The following is a 25,182-nucleotide window of genomic DNA, read 5'->3' as shown; positions in this document are numbered from 1 at the left end:
TAGGTTTATTTTACACCCACATAAAGCGCAGAATCAGCCAAGAATTTATCGTTCAGCTACATCTGTGTGCAGCAGATGATGCTCCATGGGATCGGTCTCCATGCAGGGCTAGGAGTCCTCACCCCACATTGATGGCTCCACGACACTGCTGGCAGGGAATCCAGTGCTGGAAGAAGTAAATGCCATGTACACGGTTCAGATACACTCTCTCTATAGGTTTTTCTTCTGCTCTTTCCTCCGAGGTAATCCTCTGTCACAGAGGCCAAACACACACCACAGTACCCAGATTTGTGATTTACATTTTACTTTTATTCTTTTTACAAGCAAGAAAATCCCTGCATTAAAACAATCAGAATTAATCAGACACCCCAAAGAATTCACCAGGAAACGGCTATCAGGATGAGTGGCATGGCTTGGGCTGGAGGTAGTTCTGAAATCCAACTTGGAATCTGTCCCAGCACCAATAGCCCAAGCCCCTTGAGATGTGACTTTCCAGGTGATGCATCCCCCTTTCATAGCAGAAGCAATAATGCAGCAGCCCTGCTGTCCTAGGGCACCTTGCACCAGTGAGATCCCTGTGGGCTGAAACAGTGGACAGTAAGGGAAGCAGATCAAGTCTGCTTGAGAACCCTGGAGAAATGAAAGCAGAAGAGGGAGTAACCCAGAGAGCAAATAATACAACAGAAATTATTAACTCTGGGATGCTAACAGCTAGGGAGCCCAGGCTCTCACTAAGGACTCTAAAGGAAAGTGTTTCTCTGGTTTGATCTAGTCCCCTTGTTTTACCTCAGCCCCTCCCCAGAAAGAGGGACTCTCCGTACCTAAACAGAGTAAGCTGAAACTAGTACCATGAATTCTGCTTGAAAGCTCTTCTGGAGCAGCACAAACCATCTATGAGCATTGTCACTCAGCTGGCAGGCAGATCCGTGCACTGTATCACAGCCCAGACAGCCGTGCAGAGAAAATGCACAGAACTAGTCCTTCACAGCACGGACACATGTTAATCACTTCACATCCTGCCTACAGGGCAATCCAGCAAAGACTACGTTACAAAGTCCAGGAAACAGAGGGCAGAGACTGAAGTCCCTAGAGGCCTAGGGAGAGCCAGATATAGACCTAGATGAAGAGAACACGCTGAGCCAGAGATACACAGGGCTCATATGGGACAAAGAGGGGTGGCTGGGTTGTAGAGGAAACATCACAAGGCTGCTAGGTCTGTCCAGGGGCTGAGGAAGGGACTCACGCCTACCTCAGATGCAGAAGACATTATAATCAGCCAGGGCCTGCTCCTCTGCAACAGGACAGGAGAGATATGTTATCCTTGCACAGAGCCAAGTGCAAACACCCAGGCAGCCCTGGTACCCCATGGTTCCACACTGACCTGGATGGTAGTAGTCATAGACCCTGACATGACGGGGCTTCAGGTTGGTCACCCCAATCTTACGCTCCAGATGCAGGACATATGTCTCAGACTTATGGCTCAGCTGGGGAGGAAATGTAAATCACACTTCACATATGAGCTGTTCTTTTTATTCCTCACCTAAATTTGATCCTACTGATAGGCAATAACAATTCTGGAGTCAAAGGCAGGACTTCAAGATGAATCTTGAATATGTTGCTCTGCTAGCCCAGTTCTGGATTCTCCACACAACTCTCCCGCTGCCCTCCACTCCTGCAGCTGCTCTAGTAGCACACACATACCTTGTCCAAGTAGATGGCAACACCTCCTTGCGTTTTCTCAGTTCTTCTCACAGAGTGCCAATGCTGCAGCTAGGGCAGGAGAGCAGAGAAAGCAATTTGGTTCGGTCTTCTGACAAGCAAGTATGAGCCATCCCAACAAGTTTTATCTAAGTTTGCGCGGGCAGATTCTCATTCACTCGCTTTCAAACGTATTTTGGGCTTGCTGCAGGGCCACTCAGCTCCTGCAAAACCCAAGGACAGGAACCTAGGCTACTTAGCTGTCAAGGATATGCTGAGTGAATGGGGCCAGAAGGATCATCATCCTCAAGGCACAAAGAGAGAGCCGACAGTATGTATTCATGTTTGTTGTGCGGCAGAGGGGCAGGGATGGTGAAATTGCTCAAGAGAGAGGCAGGAAACACCTTCCTATGCAACCTCCCCTCTCCTTGGGCATGGATGGTCCCACAGACACCACATCACTATCCTGATTCCAGGCTTCTTACAGATATCCCCGATCCTGGAGCCAGGATGAATCCAGACAGTAGGGACACCTCCACGATTACCATGTTGGAAGTGGATCTCTTCCCAGTGTACCTTGGGGAAAAGATCAAAAAGAGAGTCTCTCCCAGCTTCTCCTTCCATCCACCACCATACCCGGTGTGTAGAACCCTGAGCCAGGCAGTCCAGCCAGGACCAGGGCCAAGGCAGTCACTGCTCCCTCTCACAAGAGGCAGATAATGGCTGCACTACTCTGAGCCTCCCCAGTCCGAGGTGGCTACTTGCACTCCTCCCCCTAGCAAGAACCAAAGCTCTTGGAAACATTTCCCCATCCCCAGAGACACTTGTATCTTTTCTCCCCCATCTTCAATCTTCTTTGGCTCCTCCATCGCAGCCAAAAAGCACCCCTCAGCTCTCCAGCCACGCCTGGCTTTCTTTCCTAAGTGGGGCAATGAGTCACCTGACGTTGACATAGACAGTAAGAGAGTGTGTATCATCCTTGGTGCAGTTGACAGGCTCCGTTTTCACTCGCAAGGCAAAGGATGTGGAGACCTGTGGGGAGGGCATGTTGTATCTCAGCACCATCTGCAGGAAGAGATAAAAAGACAGAATAAGACTTGGATAATTAGTTCAGTATCATCTAGCATAGCTTTTTTTCACTGATTACTCTAATCCTCAAGATATGGACCCTGGATAAACCATACACAGTGAGCACACTCATCCCAGTACCCAAAACAAAGGTCACTCAGATTCAAAACTTTCCATGATCCTTCCCACTGGGGGTCCTTCTCCTCACCCTTCCCCTTGAGACTGTGCAAGTCAGACACACAGCAGTGGGACTGCTATAAAACATTTCCATCCTCTAATACTCTGAGAGCCATGGAAGCATCACTGTCCTCACATTTGGACACATTCTGTCTCTGAGTCTCCTCCAGCACACAGGTTTATTGCATTGGTAACAGGCTGGGGTTAAAGAACAGTTAATGCACATTTACTTGCATAGAGCTGCAACAGAGAACTCTGGGTTTGAGAAGATGATGAGCAGAGGCTTGACACAACAGGGTCTGTGGGAACCTACCCGGGTAAAGACACAACAGCTGCCATGGGCCTGCACTGAGAATTTGCCCGGGACTTCTGTCAATGCCGCCTCCTGTACCAACAGACGGTTCTGGTAGGAGACTTGGAACTTTCTCCCAAAGCCTCTCTGGGACCTCACCCTCACTTCTGCAATCCCTTTCGTGCTGTATGTCAGCGCTGCATACTTAGCCAAAGCCTGCAAAGCGACTACTGTGTCCTGAAAAGGAAGAAACAATTACATTTGCAGCTCTGAGACCCAAAGACACTTGAACTCACCATCCCGAAGACCTCCATATACAAGAGCTCCTTTCCTCAGAGCAGTCACACTTACATATACTGTGCATATATCGTGCAGAGGTTCTTTCTCAACCAACATCCCATTCCCTGGCCATCAGTTACCTGTGTGGAGGCAAACCCTCCATAGGCATTCTGCTGCCTGGTGAGCCAGGCCACAATGCTAGAGGCTGTGTTGAGATCAGACCCTGTGACATTTGGCTTGGAGAGCAGGGCCAGGAGGACGTAGGCTGTCAACTCCACATCCACGGACAGTGGCTGTGACCAAGGACTGGTGCTCAGTTTGGGCTTGGACAAGGTCTGACTCCAGTGGACTTGCCCACCTGGGAAAGGAAGGGAGTAGATGACACTGAAGGATGTCAGGAAAGAAATCCTAAGGCCTAGGAGGCACAGTGGCTTGTGTCTGCAAGGACCATCAAGCATATACCTCTTGGCTGGGTCATCACATGACTGGGTGAACTGCAATCCCAGTTATTTCGCAATACCCAGCTCTCCATATTACACACCGAGGTGATGTACAAAAACTAATATGCCAATAATCTGCACACACATTACCTCCCAGACATCCAACTTATCCATTGTCCTGTTTGCCAGGTCCACTAACTACCTGATACTAACTAACTACCCAGTAGGCAGTCCTGGGGGTCAGGGACTAACAAGAATCGGGACAGCTTGCCACCTTGCTTCCCTCTCTGACGCTTTGCAGTCCTGCATAAGAAAGCCCGCTTTCTCTTAGAGCCCATCCTCCACTTCAGGTACCAGAAAAGGGTGAGAGATTTAAAGGCAACCATCAGCCGCACATTGCCTTCAAAATGTATTGCCAGCACATACCTGGAGTTCATAGACTGGCTGCCTAAAAACTCTTTGGTGACGGACCTAGAGGGTAAGGCTATGTTCCTTCCAGGTTGCATGTAACCAAGGGCTCAGAAAGGTCACTCGTCCTTTCTCTGATGGTCACCTGGCACTGAGGTTCTCGTACCTGATCTGATTGCCTTTCGATCGAGCATATCAAGCAGCTCTTGCGTGCGTTGAGAGTCCTTAGCCAGAGCGAAGGTGTAGCCCAGCAGGGCCTGGGTGTAAGTGCTGGCAGCTTTGGGAAGGGAAGAAGCAATGCAGCCCAGAGCGTTGCGCACCACTGCACTCTACAGAGAAGAGTTACACAGGTGTCGGTCACAGACAAACACACGTGGAGCAGGCAAACACTGATACACAAGCAGGCGGATGCGTTAGTGTCTGCTGGCACAGAAAACACCCCATACATTTACCCAGGTGTCTCTGTGCTCAAGCCTGCATTCTGCTCTTTGTATCAGTGTAGCACCAGTAAGCAGTGTCTCCAGCCCTTGGTCCAAGCTGCTTGACAGACCCCCTGCAAGCTGGTCGTGGGTTTCAGCAGTGCTCTCTCAATTAAATGAATGCCCTTTCTGCCCGGAATAACACCACCATGTCTTACTTTCCAAGTCCGAACACAAGAAGAGCAAATGCTTACACGCAGCCTGCTGACCAATTCACCTCTACAGTGCCTTAGGATTTCCAGTCTCCCCTGAAACACCAGTACTGCTGTTGGCAGGAGGCAGCAAACCCACTGGTCTCAGCAGCACTGTATTCTAGCATTTAGCTATGCTATTCCAGATGAGCCAAAGGCTTGCAGTGGTTGCATGTCCCATAGGTGTACATCTACAGCACTTTGTGGTTCCCGCTCTTCCAGTGGCCTCTTAGTTAAGTACAGTAAAGATCACACAAGGGCTATATTTAAGATTTATTCTGACTTGTGACATGCTCCTCATCTCTTTACCTTGTAGGAATGAGGAAAGGTAATGTCTGTGTCATCTCTGTGCTCTCTAGATGGTGGAGTAGTATTGCTGGATGCAGCCACCAGTTCTCAAAAATGCTCATAGTATTTGCTCATGAAGTACCAAAAGGTCCCAGGATCCAACCACTGCTTTTTGGTTTCTCTCTCTTGCTAAAGTCCAGCAGAAGCACCAAGCTAAACTTCTATCATTTCAGCAAGTCCTACTTTTCTGTTTGCTGCTCTTAAACGTAGTAACTGCAAGTACCACAGTAACCTTTCTATTCTGTAATTGAATAGAGCTAAGTAGGGATTACAGCAAATTTGTAAATTTGTTCAGAGGCTCCTTTATTATTTCTTTTCCTTCGTAAATCTATCACTCTCCTAAACAGTTAAAATGGAAGTAACAGCACTAGAGTTTGTACAGCTACCAAACTTCAAGTAAAAACATTTTATGTACCACCTGCGAAGTGCTGACTATCATCGTACATCTTAATACCTTGTCTAGGGACAGTCTGACATGTATTATAATCCATCTGGCTCTGGTATTTTCTGGTGAAACTAAGAGAACCGAGAGCGCCACACTACTGGAAGTGTTTTCACACTTACTGTGCTCATCCTGGTGTTGACAATCGCAGTCCTAAGTGCATACTGTACAGAAGCATTTAGCCTCCGTGGGAGCAGTCGTGTGCCAGTTAAGAAACTGTTCCTCTACAACATTTGTTGTAGAGTTTGTTTCTCCAGTCAACATAAAGAATCAGTTTTGTTCCAAGAGATCAATTTCCAACACAGAGTGGGGGTTTGTCTCTGCCTAGAATTTTTTGTCATGAAAACCATGCTTTAATATTGGTTCATTCAGGACAGTGTAAAATATCTCCCACCTTTTCCCTGCATTTTAACCCCTAAAGGCTTTCATAAGCCTTTTAGGTATGTTTGTAAGGGAAAGCAGGATCTGTTCAGAACATCTTGAGTGCATTAGCCCTTGCAGGACATCCTCAAACTCTTTCTCAGAATTCTGACCTCCAGCAGACAACAAACTCCTTGTTAATTTTCTACCAGGATGAAGGTCCTTGTCCTTTTGTTTCATTTTGCTGCAGAGCACAGTAGGGGTCAAATATTTGTCATTCAGTTTTATGAAAAGCCTGGTCCACAAAAGTCAAGCCAGTTTAACGAAAAGCCTCCTCTATGAAAATCAAGCTAAAACATATTAAAAATGTCGTTATGTCTATTTACTTGACTGTGAGAGCAGCTACACCTACCTTTCCTCCCTAACAACTCACCATTAGCTCTCAGCTGTGTAGGGGTAGCAAGGGGGTGGGAGGATGAGAGAGGGGAGCAGGAATGAGCAGCCAAAGCCTGGGAAATGGGCACAGTAACTAGCCATGAACTCCAGTGGCTCCCAGTAGTCTAACCTCACCTTCTCCCCTGCCAGTGATGTCCTCCTCAAGGGATAGTTGAAGGTTTTTCCTGAGAAGTGGTAGGTTCTTCCTTCCCCATCCTATTACTTTGTCCACAAGGCTTTCCAAGATGTTCTGTTGCCTACCTCAGTGACATCACTAAGCTCTTCAGGATTCGGATTTTGAGACAAGAGCATGGCAAAGAATCCCAATATTTACCTCTGGTGTCTCTCCTGCCTCCAAGTATGCAGCAGTGATGTAGGCAGCCAAGGGGACTTCCCCATCCACACCTCCCTTCAAAAAGCACAAACATCCAAAAAGCTGGGAAAGTTAACACACAGAGACCTGAACCTTTTCAGCAAAGGTCCCACCTATCCCTGGTTTGCTCCCACACAAGAAAGCAGAACAACACAGGAAAGTGAACTCAACATTTATCAGAACACTTGGAAAGAACTGTTTTGAGTTGTCCTTTGAGGTGCTCTGGCTCCTACCTTCATGGCTGTGTGGAAAAGCTGGCCCACGTTTCTGAAGCAACCATTGGGAAGCTGGTGGAATTCCAGCCAGGTGAGAGCAGCTTGGATGGCCCTGTTGTCCAGGAAAATGTATGGCTTGGCTTGGACAAAGCATTTAACCACAAATGCAGTCAGCCTGGTTGGGGAGAGAACAGAAGAAAAAGCATGAGAGAGGGAAGAAAAAAGCAGAAAGAGATGGAGTGAATGAGAGGAAAGAATGAATGAAAAGAAATAATCTAAGCAGAAGCTGAGAAAAAAAAAAAAAAAGTGTGAATTTGAAACTGGTGGGTCTCTCCTCACCTATTATTGTACTGTTCCTAATTTGCTGGTCCAAGGAAAGTTCATCCCAAGGACAGTTGCATAGCCCCAGAGTACCCTAGTCCACAAAGAGTCTGGAACACTCTGGGTACAACAGGGTGGAAAGGATTCAATGCTGGAAGCAGAAAGCTGCCCACCTCCAGGCTGTCAGCAGGTAGACAGCAGAGAGAGTGCCCAGGGCTTACCAAGTATTACCATACTCATCCTTGGTACCAAATTCACTGTAGGAACCATCAGGGTGCTGATACTGAAGCTGTATCTGGTACCCTGGGAAGCAGGATAGGACATTCATGCTCAGAATGGTATTTGCAATAAAAATCACTGTGAAGGGAATGGGGTGGCTGAGTGCTCTAGGTAGAAGGGGAGTAGGTACCCAGGACTATTAGTAGGTTGGAAACAGGGGAAGGCAGAGGAGCGAGGTGGGTCTGTTGTACTTGCCATTGCGCAGGAATCTTGTTGCCCTCTCCTTGATCTCAGGGGTCAGCTGCCTCGTCTTCTCCAGGTACTGCAGCACATAGACAATGGGGGCAAACAGCACCATGTTCTGCTCCCCACAGCCGTGGGGCATCTGCACCAGGTGGTCCAGGTTCTGCAGCGCCGTCCCCATGAGGTCACCTGGAACAGAGTATAGGCACCTTGACCACCTCCTGGGCAGGAGGCTTGGGGATTCACCTCCTCCTACTTGTGACTTGTTTCCAGCAGTGCACCAAGCAAGATAGCCCCAGCACAGAAGTGTGGGGGCACCTCTGTCCAGCCATCTTATCAGCTCCACTGTGCCCTCCATACGGACTCTTCCATCCTGGTAGGGGAAGTCTGTAAATAGAACACTCTCTCCTTTGCTGAGTGTTTTAAGTTATGGGGAATCAGAAGTGTCGTCACACACATGGGAAGAACAAGGCAGTAGAAACCTGAAAACCTCAGAAAGGGTGTGTGGGGGGGTTGGTGTTTGGGCTTTCATAGGGCTAAACTCAGAGATATGGGATTTGCAAGGGTACTATCATAGCTGAATTCCTTACCGGTGACCGAGACAGTCGCTGTGACTGAACCTTCAACCACATCTTGAGGCAACATCAGGGACACAGACTCCTGGGCTGGATTCCCTGACACCAGGAGAGTAAGGTGTGTGAGGAGAACAAAAAGAAACAGAATCTGATGGAAACAGCTTTCAAAATGCCCAGAAACTATTCAAGACTGTTCTGTGTTAACATCCCATTTTCCTGTTACAGAGGTTGCAGATCACCTCAAAAGCCCTGTCCCATTCCACCCTCAACTTCCTCCATCCACCTCATCATAGAATCACAAAATGATTTGGGTTGGAAGGGACCTTAAAGCTCATCTAGTTCCAACCCCCCTGCCCCGGGCAGGGCCCCCTTCCCCCAGCCCAGGGGGCTCCCAGCCCCGTCCAACCTGGCCTTGAACCCTTCCAGGGAGGGGGCACCCACAGCTGCTCTCGGCACCCTGGGCCAGTGTCTCACCGCTCTCACAGCAAAGAATTCCTTCCTCATATCTAATCTATACTTACCCTCTTTAAAACTGTTACCCCTCATCCTCTCACTACACTCCCCGATAAAGATTCCCTCCCCACCTCTCCTGTCCCCCCTTTAAGCACTGGAAGGCCACTGTAAGGTCTCCCCAGAGCCTTCCCTTCTCCAGGCTGAACCCCCCCAACTCTCTCAGCCCGGCCCCCCAGGGGAGCTGCTCCAGCCCCCTGATCACATTCTTGGCCTCCTCTGGACCCACTTGAGCAGGTCCATGTCCTTATGTTGGGGGCCCCACAGCTGGACACAGTATTGCAGGTGTGATCTCATGAGAGCAGAGTAGACTCATGGTGACTGTGCTATCCCAACAGCCTTTCTTCTAAAGAGGTTGAAAGGATTTTCTCCTGGAAACCGTCTGTGGTCAAAATCACCTGCTTTTCTCTACATAAGTTACTCCATCTTGTTTCAGATTTCAGTTGCAAGTGTGTCTTCTCAATGCACTCATACTCTCAAAATCTGCTAATGGCCCCATCACACACCATAAAATTGAAGACAGGAACAGCAATCCTAAGTTATGTCCTCCAGCCTCGCCATGTTCAGTAGTCTGGTTTTATTACCACATGTGAAAAAGACCTTGAACTGTTACATCGGTGTCAGGGATGTTGATGCTAAAAGATTGGACCTCCCCACATCCTTGTCCAGGGGAAACTCTAGCTGGCACGACAATTAGAGTATGTTTCTGTAGCTTGGTCATGTTGACAGAGAAAATATTTCAACAAGTGGAAAGACCCAGGAGGTAGTTAGGCAGGCAGGTGAGGATGAGCGGGGTGAAAGAAGAAAAAAATATCTCTACCTTTTTTGGGACACAGGATGGAGCTGTGAGCCTTTTCCACCAATACTCCCTCTGGCTGTTGAAGTACATAAAAGTAGCATTAGAACACACAGGAGAGAAAAAAGATTACAAGTGTGTTAGAGGTAGACATGGACAAAATCCTGGTTCAGGCTGGGGATTCAGCTGGAGTAACATCATTATCACATTAAAATGCAAATTATTGTCAATCACTTTCATTTCAGATAAGAAAATGGCACGCATTTTCAGACTGTCATAACTTCTGAATGTCTGTGAAACCGATCCTGTAAGATTCAGCAGAAAGCTTAGGAGTGAGGACATAAAAGAGTGTACATATTTAAAGTTTGCTATGGTATGAAGTGGAGGATACCCCTCTACCTCCCACCATCCATCAGTCCTCATGATTGGGCCCAGATTAGGCCCTGAGATTCTAATGACACACTTTGAATAGCAAGGGCTAACTTCCACAATTAACCCGCACAAAATCTGGGAATTGCACAAAGACCATTTTTAGGTCTAGGCAAAGAATAACTTGTCTGACCTGGACTAGAAGGTGTTTGATGATGGTGTCTTTCTGTCCTTGCTTTGGGACAAATGGTATCTCTTTGCCACAGAGCTCCTCAGTAGCCATGGCCTCTGTGTTGAGGGTAATGTTCATGAGCCCTGAAAGTAACACACATTTAGGTGCATAAAACATCTTCTGAGGAAGCACTTCCCATTAATACAACAGAATTCACCTGTTGACAACAAGATCTGGATCAGAGCTCTATGTGGTTCTGTACCTCCCAGCACAGACTTGCAAGTAATCATGACCTTAGGATGAATGCCAATGAGTACTCTCTGATTAACAGGGCAAACAACTCCACACTCCTTATCAGCTCTTACAAAACATCCCCACCTTGGTCCCATCCCTTCCCAATTCCACCACCCCACCTCCCTGTTCTTCTCACCCAGTTGCTCAGCTGTGACACTCCACTGAAAGGTCTTAGCTTCACCAGCACATAAGCAGCTGCTATAGACACAGCCTTTGCATGGCTTCAGCTGCAAGTGTGCAAACTCCTCCAGGGTCACTTGAATCTGAAAGAGCAGCAAGGATGGCAGGTGGTAACAAGATAAACATCACAGGCAATAGATTTTAGCCATCTCCTACCCACCCATGCCCTGCTTTTCTTGCAGATCCTATCAGGGATCACCCACCTTCATGCATCGCTGAAGATAGGTGAAGACTGTGGCCTTCAAGATTAAGGTCTCGCCCTGGATCACAGAAGATGGCAGTGTGAGGTCCACAAGAAATGGCTTGAAAACAAGCAGACTGGAGGTTGGAGCAAGTCCAAAGCCATTATGTCCTGTGCAGAACATCCCTGCTTTCCATTCTGTGATGGTGTCAGGCACAGTGACAGTGACATTCTTCTTCCCACTGGGACTGAGGAGAAGTAAACAGCAACAGAAGTATTTAACTGAATCTTGCTGTATGCAGCACTGGGTGACTTGGTCTATGTCCTTCTCTTCCAGTGCACCCCATTCCCTCTAACCTCAGCTTAACCCTTAACCTCTGATGAACTTGTAGCCCTTGTAGGTTTACAAGTATGCACTTGTAGAAGTAAGGACCCATGCCTTAGATGCTTCTATCAACATTTTTGACAATAGGTTACATGGCTGGAAGATACCATCAATCACACTCAGTGCTTTCCTCAGACAGTGCTTGCCCTTTGCACATCTAAAAATGGGTTACAGATGTCAGCAGTTTTATTCTTCTTGGCCCAGGGACTGAGAATCAGACACCAGAAAAGCAACAGACTGTCTCAGCATCAGTAGAACACAGCAGAAGAGATCCAGCCATTCACCTTCCTGTGAGACACTGACAGCTTAAAGTCCAACACGACGACAGAGCAAAGACTTGCCTTGTGCCCATATCACAACTTCTTAGAGCAGCATACTGTTCTGTGACTGCTACCACAGCAGACATAAAAACAGCCCTAGCTAAAGCTAATGATATTACTTAACTCCAATAACTGGAGACATTCACTTTTGCCATGCACATACAGGAAGGCAACACATATAGCACAGAGACCTGTGGTTGCTCAGATGAAGCTATTGGGAAAAGCAGACAGGAGATATCTGATGCTAGGAGGTGTAGAGATGGATGTAGCTGGAAGGACAGTGGAGGTGGGACAGGGCAGATGTGGGAGCATCTGGGCCTGAGCAGACTCCAGTCTCCAGACACCAGACAAGAAATTTCTAAAGAGATGAAAAATCTTTAGAAGCTCCCTCAGCAGACCCTCTGTACTCACTGAGCCTTTCTCACAGCACACAATTCCCAGTCCTGTGAAGGACTTCCATGGAGATCAGAAGATTCCCTTGCATCCCAGGATACATCCTGTGAGCACAGTTTGGGAAAGGCCAGCCCACAGGGCTACCACAAGCAGAGTGTAGGTAGTAAACCAAACTGTTTTGCTGCACTGCACCTGCTTTCCTATCTTCTCATGCAAGCCACTTCCTGCGGATTGACAATTCTGTATGATCATAGAAACACAGAATGGTTTGGGTTGGAAGGGACCTTAAAGATCATCTAGTTCCAACCCCCCTGCCATGGACAGGGACATTTTCCACTAGATCAGGTTGCTCAGAGTCCCGTCCAACCTGGCCTTGGACCCTTCCAGGGATTGGGCAGCCACAGCTTCTCTGGGCACCCTGGGCCAGTGTCTCACCGCTCTCACAGCAAAGAATTTCTTCCTCATACCTAATCTATACTTATCCTCTTTAAAACCGTTACCTCTCATCCTATCACTACACTCCCTGATAAAGAGTCCCTCCCCACCTCTCCTGTCCCCCCATTAAGCCCTGGGAGGCCACTCGAAGGTCTCCCTGAAGCCTTCTCTTCTCCAGGCTGAACGCCCCCAACTCTCTCAGCCTGTCCTCACAAGGGAGCTGCTCCAGCCCCATGATCACCTTCTTGGCCTCCTCTGGACCCACTTGAGCAGGTCCATGTCCTTATGTTGGGGGGCCCACAGCTGGACACTGTACTCCAGGCAGGGTCTCAACAAGAGTGGAGGGGCAGAATCACCTCCCTTGACCTGCTGGCCACACTTCTCTTGATGCAGCCCAGAGTATGGCTGGGTCATCATCTAGTAGAGGAAAATGCATTCGATGCAGACATCAGCTCCAATGAGAAACAGCCTGACAAGTATAAGCCCCATGACATATGTCCTTAGGTGTCTTCCTCAGCAGCTTATGATCTAAACTCAGTTGTATCTGCTGCCACTTCTGGTCACAATAAGCCACCCAGACTAGACCACCACTGCTCAGTTTACTCACCCCACAGAATACAAATCCCATATCCAGGTTTTGGGGAAATGCTTGTGTACTTTCTCTTCAGCTGAAGAAGCAGGTGAAAGCATAGTGGGCTGATAGGTAGATGTTGTCAGATGCTCTGCTGGAAATAATGAAGACCGGGTCACCACAGGGTCCTCAGACCCTGGTTTAGAGCAGAGGAGCTGCAGGTCATCCCGTCAGCTCTTGGAAAGCACAGCACTGGAACAGAAGGTGCTATCCCAGATTTTAAAATCTCTTGTCTCATTTCAAATGACAGATGTGCTTTGGGCCTTACTTGCATTTGTAGGCACCATGGGAAGGGCAACCATTCCATCACCTCAGAGATAAGACCTGGGACCCAGACAGTCTATAAACATTTCAAAGCCAGAAGCCGTGAGCCCCAGGCAGCCTCACTCTAGCACAACAGGTTTAGGGCCAAGGAAGCTCTTTCTCATCCATTTGCAATTACAGCAAATACTGTCTCCTAGCTCATACCCAGGACTGCTTTCACCTGAAAGTCTAATCATCCCACATAAGAAGAAACAGTTGGCAAATGCTTACTCTTATATGCTTTATGGGGCTGGGCAAACATCAACATGGGTCTGGAAGTAAACTTTCTTGTTTCCTGCAGCATAGTTGTTGATGGGGTGGTTGGACACACTCTGGGTTTCCTGATATTGGTGTTGGACATAATTTTCAACCCCATTTCCTGTAGGAAAAAGAAAGAACTGATGCACCAGAAGCTTGTCCTCTCTTCTCTTCCCTCTACCCTGTGCCTTCTTGTCCCCTCATGCAGTGGGTACTTGGCTGTCCTTTGGCTTGGCAAAGTATACTTCATTTTAAGAGGGAATTATTCAGATCCTCAGCAACGTGCAAATGAGGTCTTCTGAGCTAATTCATCTGTTCTGAGTCATCCAAATTTATTATTTTTCAAACACATGGTCATTTAGATACCATGACACTTCCCAGCCTGCAGAGTGCAATTTCTTGTGCTATGGAGATTAAACAAATGATGTGAAATCCAATTAAAGTAACCAATAATCCTTGGCATCCTGAATCATGCAAACAAAGTGCAGTAACCACACAACAATTTCTTCTTGGTCAAAACTTCAAGTTGCTTATTCAAATAACAAGTGAGTTACAAGGGCCTAAACTGGACCTGTTCCTTGTATTGTCTGTAACGGCATCCCTAGGATATTGGTGAAATCAAGGGGACACACTTCCCTCAGTTCATGAATTATCCCAACCCATCAAATCAACCATTTTTACCCTGAATGCTGTAAACACATCAGGATCATCAGAATTTGGGAACCCGCATGAATGATCATCTTCAGACACTTGGTGAGGATACCTGGAGTTATAAACAGATGGGAACAGCCCATAGATCTGAGAAATCAAGAACAAACAAAAAAATCATCACAAATAAAACCTGGCATTCCCTTCCTGTCATACATCCAAGACCTATTTGAATTGCTCCTGGCTACTGTGCACGAACGCCTTCCAGAAAGCCCAGGTTCACTGTCGCTCTTTCCTGGTTCTCCTCTGGTAGAGCCAGCACAACCTGCTGAGCTATGTGAGACAGAACAATAGAAGCCAATTTACCACTGGTGCACCGAGTGATGTTCAGCCTCTTTCTTAACACATGCTCCCTAATCCTTGCCCGTGCCACGGAGAGTACTGCTGATCCCTCTGAGCAGTGCTTTTGAGTTCCTTGGGAGATAAGCTCTGCACCGATGCAATGGCCTGTCTGTCTCGCTCCCTCCCTCTTCACGTCAGTACAAGGGAACGCACAAAGTCAGAGTAGGCTCACTCACCATGGAGCTGCTGAGCTCTTTTCCTGGCTTCAGCAGCAGGACGCTCTGATCAACAGCCCAGAGGGCACATGTGGACCCAGGAGCTGCCAAGAGGTGGAGATCAACCTCTGAATCAGGAAGAGTCTCCAGCGTTGAGAAGCCCAGCTCCACCTGGATGGGAAGGACGCAGGCAAATACCTGAGCGACACTGCTGCTGCTGGCCACCCTACCACATCCTGAGCAGGGTCAGGACCTACATGACGAGGGTGTCCAAGAACTTGCTTTGGCTGGAAACACAAGGAATCTCCCAAGGAGCACCAGAAGGTGTTTAAAAAACCAACATGTTGAAGTTCTAACAGGAAATATTGCAGAGGGGGAACCATCAGTGTGTGCAGCTCACGGGACTGGAGACATTCCCGTGTCAGAACACAGTGCTCTTTACCCAGCAAACCAGCCAGCCACGATCACACACCTCATACAGCTGTCTTTGTGCTCCTCTAGGAGCCCCAGATCAAAAATAAGCCTAGTCCTTAGCTCCAGGCTCTTTATGGGGTTGGTCTCAGTTTCCTGAAGCGCTTCCTGTTCTTGCTTGAATGTGATTGTCTGTGGCAGATGGACAACTGTGGAGCAGGGGTAATGTCAGTCCTCAGAAGTTCAGCTTTGGCGTGAAAAACACAGCCAAGAAGACAGATTCCCATGGATGTCACGATGACCACAAGCACTCATCCCTTTCTTGATAGCCAGTAAAATCCAGTTCTTCCACTGTCCACTTTCAGCTGTTTTCCCAACACCACATACTAATAAGTCTAAGTGTCTGCTGCAGCAGCAGAGCAGCCTTGAGCTCTCCAGGAATCACGCTAATAACCTGTGCTGGGCTATGATCCTACTGGGTTGCAGTTGCTACACAAGCCTACGGAGACAGACACAGCAACTCTCTGCCTTTCCCAAACATTGCAGCAGCCCCCACAATGCTCACCATATACTTGCTTCATACATCACAGCACACTTCACCATTCACATACTGCAGTTCACGTGGCAGCTTCCCACACCGTATCAGTCACACACAGCTACACATATCACGTACTCCTCAGTCTCCTTCATTGCAGCAGACACGTACGCTCTCACACATTTAGTCAGGGCCTCAGACACAAACCCTACCTTGTTTCTGAAACACATGGAGACACTGAAGATGGCAGAATCAGCGATGATTTTTCCATTAGGGAAGATAACATAAACAACAAGTCTTGGAGCTGGGGCATAGATGGAGCTGAAGGTAAGAGGGATGGAGAAGAAGCCTTTCAGCACTAGATGGAGGAGAGAGGAAAGAAGAGAAAGTAGATTTGGTAGTGAAAATGGACTCTGCTCAGATTTTGCCATGCTGCATGTGCCTGTTTAATTACTTTCCTCAAGTCTTTCAGGACCAAGGATATTTCTGGAGACCACTGAAACAATCAGCACATCTCTGGATGTGATATTCAAGACAAGCAACAGACTCTTCCTGGTTCTGTTCATTGCCTCGAGGAGATGAAACAGGTCTTTGGAATTCAAGCTTAGCTCCACAACGAGTAAGAGTTTCAGATATCTTTCAAAGCCTCCCATCATCAAACATCTCCCATCCCATCACCAACAAAGAAATGACCTTTGTCCCAAAGAACCTATAATGAAGGTTTTTTAAAAAAAGAGCTGAAGAAGTAGACAACAGTGAGACAACCCATCAAAATTATAAACTGTGGCATCCTAACTACCCAGATTATTTGTAGACACAATTGCAAATTAAAGCAGGGGAGTTTTGACAGAAGATAAGCTATGGTTTCATGCGTTTGCAGGGGCAGCAGAAAGAGGCTTTGAAAAGTAAGACAACAAAGGATGAGCCTATGGGCTGGGAAATGCTGCGTTTGTTCTCTTGGTACCAAGCAGAAGGGTAAAGGAAACAAGACACCTGGAAAGACACGCTGCTCTGAGGCAACAGAAAAATGGTGAGACAGTTCTAAATTGCAAAGATGCTTATGCTACATATCCAAATAATATGGGATGCCACAGACCACTGGGTGCTTGCTAGGTATGAAACAGGGGAATGTACTTACTTCTTGGCAGCCCAACCCAAACAGTCTTCTGACCTGCATCGACTATCCCTCTTCTCCCTGTGACCTAGGGAAGAATACAGAAATGGAAGTGAATGACAGTCACATAGTTTTGAGATCACTATGCAGATCAAAGTAACCCTGAAATTGAAGATTAAATGGGGTAAGTGGGAGGGATATGACTTTGCCTCACACAGCAGGGAGGGAGTCAAGAGGCTTGGGGGAGGACAGCTGAGGCCAATACCTTGCCCCGCATCTGCGCAGAGCCTGATAAAAAGGTGACGTCTTTCTTGCTATTACTGCAGCCCCAGGATCAGAATCAGGATCCTGTCTACTTGTCCTGGGCTGAGCCAAATCTATCAGATATCAGGCTTGAATCTGTAGGAGATGCTGATCTTGTGTCTTGAGCCACCGCCCACTACCACTCCCCCAGAAACTCACAAAGTAGGAGAAAATGACACGCTTGGGCCCGTGTTCCAGGTCCTCCTGGTAAATTCTGAAGTCCACCTGGACAGCCTGCTTTTTACCACAGGGCATTGTTCCTGGCACATGGACAATAGAGAGAAAACTTCTGCTGGTGCTGTAGAATGGACGTATGAAATGAGAGGCCCGCTGGTAACTCAAATCAGCTGTCCCAGGCTCTCCATCCAAATCTTGATGCAGGACACTTGCCTGGTGAGACAAAAAAGAACCCCAACAGTTAATTTCTCGAGTCAGCTGCAAATCACCCTAGCTGTGGCTTGGTAAGAAGCTCAGATCAGGTCCGACTAACACTACAACACAGGTCTCTGTTATGGAGAGCTCATGAGGAAAGCAACTGGAATCCAGAGAATAAGCTCTCAGGGGGAGCCAAGATCCAGAATATGCTGAGGTGTTTGAGGTCTGAATTATTGTCCTTCAACAAAGAACAAGGGAGATGTCTGTGGGACAGTAAACAGCTCTGAAATGTATGCATACCCCTGCCAATGAGACAGACACTTCCTCACTTACCTCCAGGGAGGCTGAGGTGCTATTGCAAGTAGTTGTCTTCAGGCTAAATGAAGCTGTCCCAGAGTCCCCAGTGATGTATGTCTGCTTAAATTGCTGCTCACCACAGCTTATTATGAGGAGGACTTTTTTGTGCTTCAGTGCCTTGCCTTGGTAGTCCATGACTTTAATCTGAGAACATTGTGGCAAACAGAAGTGCAAAAGAGTCTAATCAGCGAATAGAATCTCCTGCTTCTCCAAGTCAGGAGCAGCATTTCCAAAGACAGCAAGGTCACCCTTTTAGTCACTAACAATATTATCAACACTGCTACTGGTCACCTCCTATTACCACTTGCGCTACCATGCTCATTCACCCCCACGCTCTCTACCCCTTCTCAGCAGTAGGCACCCTGGGTGCTGAAATGCCAGAGGTTTGGGTTTGCACCCCACATATGGATCCCCATAGCTGCTGCTACTCAAGCTTTATTTGGCACATGGCTGTCTTGGGTGTTATTCTCACTTCTGACAATTCAAGAGTTTTGTATCTGGGAGTCATTCATGCCCTCCCAAGCCACAGACTGGAGGAGAGGTTGGAAAAGACACTGGGTAACAGTCACTGTGAAGGCACTGGTCACACTCGCCCCTCCAAAAGACTGTAACTGGGAATTACCTTCCCCCTGTACATCTCTCCAGTGTGGTAGTAAGAATTCACATCCTCAAACAAGGCCATCCCACCAATCTTGGAGATGAGTAGTTTGTGGGAAGCATTGACATGTATCTCTGAATGAAAGAGAGACAGAAACATAAGAGAAGGACTAAGGAAGACCAAGTACCCCTCGGCAATTTCCCTGCAGAGGGACCCACTGGTAATACTGATGCACATGTTCAGCTGCACACACATTTCATACCAGGGAGGTGATCAGCCCAGGGCTCTGTGTATCCAGTCTTCTTCCCACTTACTTCTAGCCCTTAGAGAGGTCCCTAAGCTTCACCATCTGAGACTTCAGGCACTTGGAGTGTGTCATGCCTTCAGGAACTGGTGGTTCTGTCTGTATCTGTGAGGCTAGATAGCAGGTCCCAATAGGCTCAGAAAGCTCAGAGCCCTTGCTAGCCTAAAAGACTCCAGTGTTCTTGGTAAGATTAGTGCACCTTCACTAGTGCCTCTTCCCAGCCACCAGAGATATTTCCAGAATTACCTGTGTCATCCTCCACCAACAAGGCCTCTGCAACTATGCTGTCCTGATAGTACCGAAAGTCTCGACTGAAGGAGGACAGATTCACATTTGTGAAGAAGCAACCCATCTCATCTGTCTGAAAGTACAGAGACAGGAAACAAGGTCCGAGGAAGGGACTTACATTAGAAATTACACAAATGGGTCAGAAAGAGCAGTGCAAAATCCCTGCTCTCAGGGAACTAGCCTTTAGACATAGCAGTCCAGGATGTGGAACAGGCACATGATGCACACCCAGTCATAGTCACCAGACACCAACCAAAATCATGGGCTGACATCACCACTGTTTCAGCTAAAGCCTCCAGCAGCCTTACCTTACCCTGGGGCTGAGCACAAATGTCTCTGAATAGGGCTTAGCTCCTGCTCAGCATCTCACCTGGTTGCTGAATTCCTGACAGAGATCTGGTTTTGAAGCACTGGGCAGGAATGGGGCTATCTTCTGACAAAGGCTCACATGAACCACCCCCTGGACACCTTTCCCATAGGTGTATCTGTTTGGGGAAGCAGGGAAAGGAAGAGATAGTCACAGTGAGAGAACACTTGTTTTGCATCACCCCAGAGACCATCTATTCATGGATATTCACTGTACTGCACAAGAGTGGAAGCCACACAGCAAGCCCAGGAACCCTGATGCAGTAAACAGGGTCAGGGTAGGGCACTGCAGTGATGGGAGATCAAGGGCTCTGTGATGTAATTTGTGCCAAAATAATCTATTCCGTGGAACCAGTGTTGTAGGTGCTGCCTCAGCACAGAGCTCTGCACATCAGCATCACCTGCAATAACCTCAGGATACGCTGAAGGCACGCATCATCTTATGAGCAGAAGCATGGATGATTAAGAAACTGTCTTTCATTAATAAAAAGCACCTTTACATGGGGCTGTTGACCATATGTTGCCCTTGGGCTGTACCTGGGACAATTCCTTTTTGCCTCTCTAGTTTCCTCTAGAGCATAACCTGGAAAAGCTTCCCTTTATTTCCCATTAATTTGTTCTGCAGGGAGATGAACACCAAGCATTTGCCATGTTCTGCCCCACAAATAGCTGCTTGTCAAAGGGTAGGTTTTTCCCTCAGGTTTTGTGTGCAAAGAATTCTGGAGAATTTTAGAAAAGGGGCATTAGAGTATCAGAAGGAAGTTACAGGAATTTTTTGTGTTGCATCAGGCTGCAAACAGCTTCTGTGGAAGATTCTGGCCTCCTGTACCTGAAGGGTAGCAAATTTATCCTGAGCTCCTCATGGAGAGAAGCTTACCAGGCCATTACCTGGCCATCTTGTGCTCATCAGGCCAAAATTAACGCAGGGTCATCCCTCCAAACAGGATCCTCACCTGCCACATGCCCGGAGCGGGAAGGTTTTATCTAGCACATAAATCTGATTTGGCACCTCAAAGATCACTTCAAATTTTGGCAGCACTGGAAGGAAAAAACAAAGAACTGTAGGAAACACTGACCAGGGACAGCCTTTCCAAAGAACCATCGTGAAGACAGACTATGCTGGAATAAGATCCAGAAAATCGAGAAGGAAGTTGATGAGAAGGGGAAAGGGAAGATTTCCATTGTTTCTTTAACACACTTGTGTGTAGTCCCTGGTTGATTGCTCCTTCCCAAACTAAAACCCAAACATGTCCATGTCCCTGCACTTCTGACAGCTATTTGCATTGAGACAAGACTAGACTCCCAACACAGTTACTTAGGGGATGAAAGAGAAGTGGGATGGCGCTGGACTTCATACTCTCTGGAAAAGACCATCCTAAATGACCTTATTGTGCCTGACACAGAGATCTGCTGAAATCAGTTGAGTCAAAAGTTTGGGGCTGTGCACAACATTCTTCCCACACATTGACCCAAGGTCCCAAAGTGGTCTCTCTCCTGAATCCTCAGCTCAGACTCTTTTCTATGACAGATGACATTATTTTTCCCATTTGCTCCCAGGATGGGTTATCATGGAATAAATATCCAGTTTCCTGGATCAAGAGTGTGAGATCCTCTCTGCAACTCAGACATATCCCCCACATGCTCATACCATAATCCTCAACGGAGAAGCTGCCATACGCTTTTGCACTGGTTACGTTGATGACATACGTCCCCAGCAGAGGCTCATCACTTAGCTGGAAAGAGAGATCTGCAATGCCATCTTGGGGGACCACATTTAGCCACTGCTCTATCCGGTTGTTCTTAGGGTCCTACACCCACAAGAGAGGAAAAAACAGTTGTTCCAGCATCTCACTGACCCACACCTGATAGAAATTGAGCTTCAGGATTTCAGTGCTGCAGACTAGCAGGTTCTATAGCTATGGAATGAGGTTTGGTATCAGGTAGTTAAGGAATTTTTAAGACAATATAATGCTCAGATTCTTCTCCCAGCATCTGAGTCTCCTTCCATGCTTCTCTAAATTCTGATCTCAAGGAAAGATTCTTCACAGTTCTAACCTTTCTCATAAAGATCTAACTTGATCTGTCTATACTCTTGCAAGTCTAGAACAACTCAGATTTCTACCGAGGTAAATAGGAACATAACCTCAAGTGCATAAAACAGAAGGCATTAGGGAGTATGTTAGTTTAAGAAACCTTGAATGTCTATCATTCCACTTACAGGTCTCTCAAAATCCATCAGGAACTGAATATGAATAGCTCAGTGAAATGGCTCCCATCAACATTATTGTAACACTAGATTTCAGCATCACTCACCTGGAGAAACAGGGAAATCTGAGGGGAAAAAACAGCAAAAACATTAGAAGGCAGAAAGACATACCAGCAACACACACAAGATACTTCAGATGCAGAGCCTTCTCTGAAGGATGTGCAACTAGTTACTTGGAAATTTAGAGTACAGACAACAATATAAAATAAACCAAACACCACCAAAAAGAAGAAATACTGGGTGGGTCCATTACAGTAAGATCTGGAGAAAGGGAAAGGAAAAGCCAATCTGGAGGTCACCTAGCACTTGCTAATGACTTCCTGGCAGAATCTTCTATCAGGAAAACTCACTGCCATAACAGACCTAGCTCTGGCTGCAAACTTAAGGAGGTTACAGAGGTATAGGATCACACAGTTTGGAAGGAAACTCTGGAGGCCATCTAGTCCAACACCCTGCTGAAACATGCTTTCTCAGAGCAGATTGCCCTTAGCCTTCTCCAGCTGAGTTTTAAACAAGGATGAAAATGCCTTCTCTGGACACCTGTTTCAATATCTGATCATTGTCACAATGAAAAAGTTTTTCCTGATGTCTAGTCATAATTTCCCATGTTCAAACTTGCAGGAACCAGATTAGGAGCACTCCTCCCCACGGGAACCTCAGGAAAACCTGACTTGCCAACTATTCACTCCTCACATGACACCATCACATCAGGAATCAGTATGTCCCATGCTTGTGCTTGCATGACCATTTTACCAAGACAAGCAGGAGACATGTACACCTCTGGCATCTTCCTGAGTTACCAGAGTTTACTTGAGTTACTATTCTCTTCCGGACACTCATCAAGCCTGGCTCAGGGACGAATGTGGAAAAGTTGGAGCTTTGGCAGATAAGCAAGGTTGAAAGGAAGTAGGATCCATGCATGGAACAAGGCAGCCCTTTCCACAGCCCCCCCAGGGACGGCTTACCGAATCATTGAGTGCAATGAATTCCTCATCCAGAGTCACGATGCGAAATTTCACTGAAGGCAAGGAAACCAGGGAATATATTTATCAGATCTCAGTCCTTCCCTACAGATCCCTGTTCTATCTGTTTCCCCAGGTCCTGTGTCCATTCTATAGACATTTGTGATAACACATGACATAGACGTCCCTACATGTAAGATACCATGGGCAACTACCTACTTCCTCCTGCTACTTCACAGCCACTGAAAACTTCACATCAACAAGAGACATTGCCTCAAAGCCTTCTGCTCGGGCTGTCCGTGAATTTCAGGCAATCACAGGCTTTCCATATGGTGTTACCAGCAGAAAGTCTAGGGCCCACAGTTGCTCTTACTTGCAGCTCTCACCTGTCTGCCCTGGTTGATAGGTGGGCTTGTCTGTCTGGATGAAGGTCCCACTGCTGGCCTTGCGGATCAGGACCTTTTTCTTCTCCTCAATACTGACTCCTTCACCCATGATGGTCAGTTTGACAGTGGCAATCTCCTCTGTGACATCAGCTGGAGGTGCAACCTATACAGACAGAGAGAGGAGAACGTATAGCCCCCAGGTAATCTTCTGAGCAGGAATGGAGAGTCAAGTGGAAGAGCTAATCAGTTCCCCTCCACCTGTCCCAGGACATCCCCTCCAATATCTGGATCCAGATCTCACTCAGTCCTACATGACAGCAGGAGGTCCTGCATGCCATAGAGTCTGTCCTTTTTCCAATTGGTTAAGGAATTTTGCCTCAGGTGATAAGCCAGTGCCTGACATCTCTGAGTCTTTGGAGTTGGTCAGGAAGATGGGCAGATGCCAGAAAGTTGGGATATGGTAGCAGAGAATTACAGGAGAGAGAGCGAGCTATAGCACAGCCTCAAATGCTAGGCTTTCAGAACTATCCAGCATGGACATGTAATGAAACCAGATTAGAAAAGACAACCAGAGGGTCTTCCTAACTACAGCAGCCAAAGACCCCAGCAGCCTCAGCACAGAATATACTGTGTAATAGAGGGGATACTGTTTAGGCATGTCTGCCTTATGATAGATCTTCACTAAATTCTCACCAACAATGAAGCAACTCTCAGATGCTGTTTAAAAAATAACAAGCACATTAATTTCCATCCAACTGCTCTTCAGTAGTTCCTAAGAGCTCAGTTCCCGCCTGACTTCAGGTCCTGCATAAACAGGAGTACATCATGCAAACCACTCTTTCCCCAGGCCTCAGCTGTGGAGCTGCACAAGTCCTTTAGAGAAGAATTAAAGCTGCTTCATCTGGTCTGGGATTGAAGAAAATGAAACAGGTGGGTTGTTCTTATGTATCCAGCAGTGTGGTCGATTTTAATAAATATAACTTTAAATTAAAAATTAGATTCAGAAGGGGCATTCAGTGCTGACCAACAGATACTGTGCAGGGCCACACATCCCTAGGAATCTCCCACTCCACTTCCTAGCAGGCTCACTCCAAGGCAAAGCAGACCCTGCCTGTGTCACCCCTGGTTAGGGAGTAACGCAAGGGATTTGCTGTTCCTGAAGGGAAAATCAGTGATTGCACTTGCCTAGGGTGGCTTACCCAGAACTTAGTGCACATGAAGGTCTTCTCCTTCTGGATGGTTTCTTGGGCTAAGACATCACTTCCTGCAGAACGCTCAAGGACCAGGTTCACTTTAAGCTTTGCTTCATAACAGGTGATGTGGAGGCAGGCAATTTGGGTGGATGGGTAGCGGAGATCTGCAGGGATCACCACCAGGTAATGTCTGGGGCAGGGGAAAGAAGACATCAGAGGTGGCATCAGGCTGAAGGCTCAGAGATGCAAGAGAGCTTCTTTACAGTAGCCCACTACTGTAGAATTCTTCAGCAATGTGCCCTGGATGCAGTCAATATTCAAAAGCAACAGTGAACCCAGAGGATTGCTTCAATAATAACCTGAGAAAGTTTCTGCTTGATTAAGTACAGCCCTATAGTCTTTTTCAAACACTTTACTCCAGTCATCTCCTGAACTCCCCATAAACATTCCTTGCAGTCTTCAGAAGTGGCCTCATAACTTTACAGTCAACACCAGTGATTTGATCTGGCATGGCAACTGGAGAAACAAATGTCCCTGGGCCTAAGGTCTGACTTGAAAGCCCCCCCCAAAAGGTGGCTCGTATTTTAACTCAGAAGATTCAGTCGAATGCATGGGAGGCAAGGTAAACAAGTCAGCTACCCTTTGGGGTGATCTGATAGAGCAAGAAGCAGGAGAGCTGATGGCATGGAATGTGGTCTATCTACCTAGACTGATGCCTTCATGAAAGAG

At 47.2% G+C, this 25,182-nt stretch overlaps 1 protein-coding gene across 1 annotated transcript; it reads right to left on the bottom strand.

Annotated features, from left to right (window-relative positions):
- Positions 1-287: 287 nt before the first annotated feature.
- Positions 288-24,666, bottom strand: LOC104360022 (alpha-2-macroglobulin-like protein 1). The gene is made up of 35 exons (XM_032984066.2): positions 24,460-24,666; positions 23,261-23,423; positions 22,878-22,930; positions 21,960-21,977; positions 21,295-21,454; positions 20,600-20,684; positions 19,651-19,765; positions 19,239-19,353; positions 18,713-18,822; positions 18,067-18,234; positions 17,518-17,748; positions 17,080-17,143; positions 16,154-16,299; positions 15,017-15,166; positions 14,472-14,588; positions 13,764-13,911; positions 13,206-13,323; positions 11,088-11,313; positions 10,841-10,967; positions 10,432-10,553; positions 9,894-9,948; positions 8,579-8,662; positions 8,001-8,177; positions 7,748-7,829; positions 7,224-7,380; positions 6,952-7,026; positions 4,529-4,691; positions 3,655-3,872; positions 3,257-3,472; positions 2,639-2,763; positions 2,184-2,274; positions 1,702-1,770; positions 1,382-1,484; positions 1,250-1,291; positions 288-582 (listed from the first exon to the last, which is right to left on the bottom strand). The coding sequence occupies exons 1-34, from the start codon at positions 24,664-24,666 to the stop codon at positions 1,251-1,253; spliced, it is 4,299 nt and encodes a 1,432-aa protein (XP_032839957.2). The 3' UTR covers positions 288-582; position 1,250.
- Between the last annotated feature and the right edge of the window lie 516 nt (positions 24,667-25,182).

This window comes from Tyto alba, unplaced genomic scaffold (assembly GCF_018691265.1).
Source record: "Tyto alba isolate M040663 unplaced genomic scaffold, T.alba_DEE_v4.0 Super-Scaffold_21, whole genome shotgun sequence".
NCBI lineage: Eukaryota > Metazoa > Chordata > Aves > Strigiformes > Tytonidae > Tyto > Tyto alba.
This window is presented reverse-complemented; position numbering and strand designations above follow the sequence as displayed.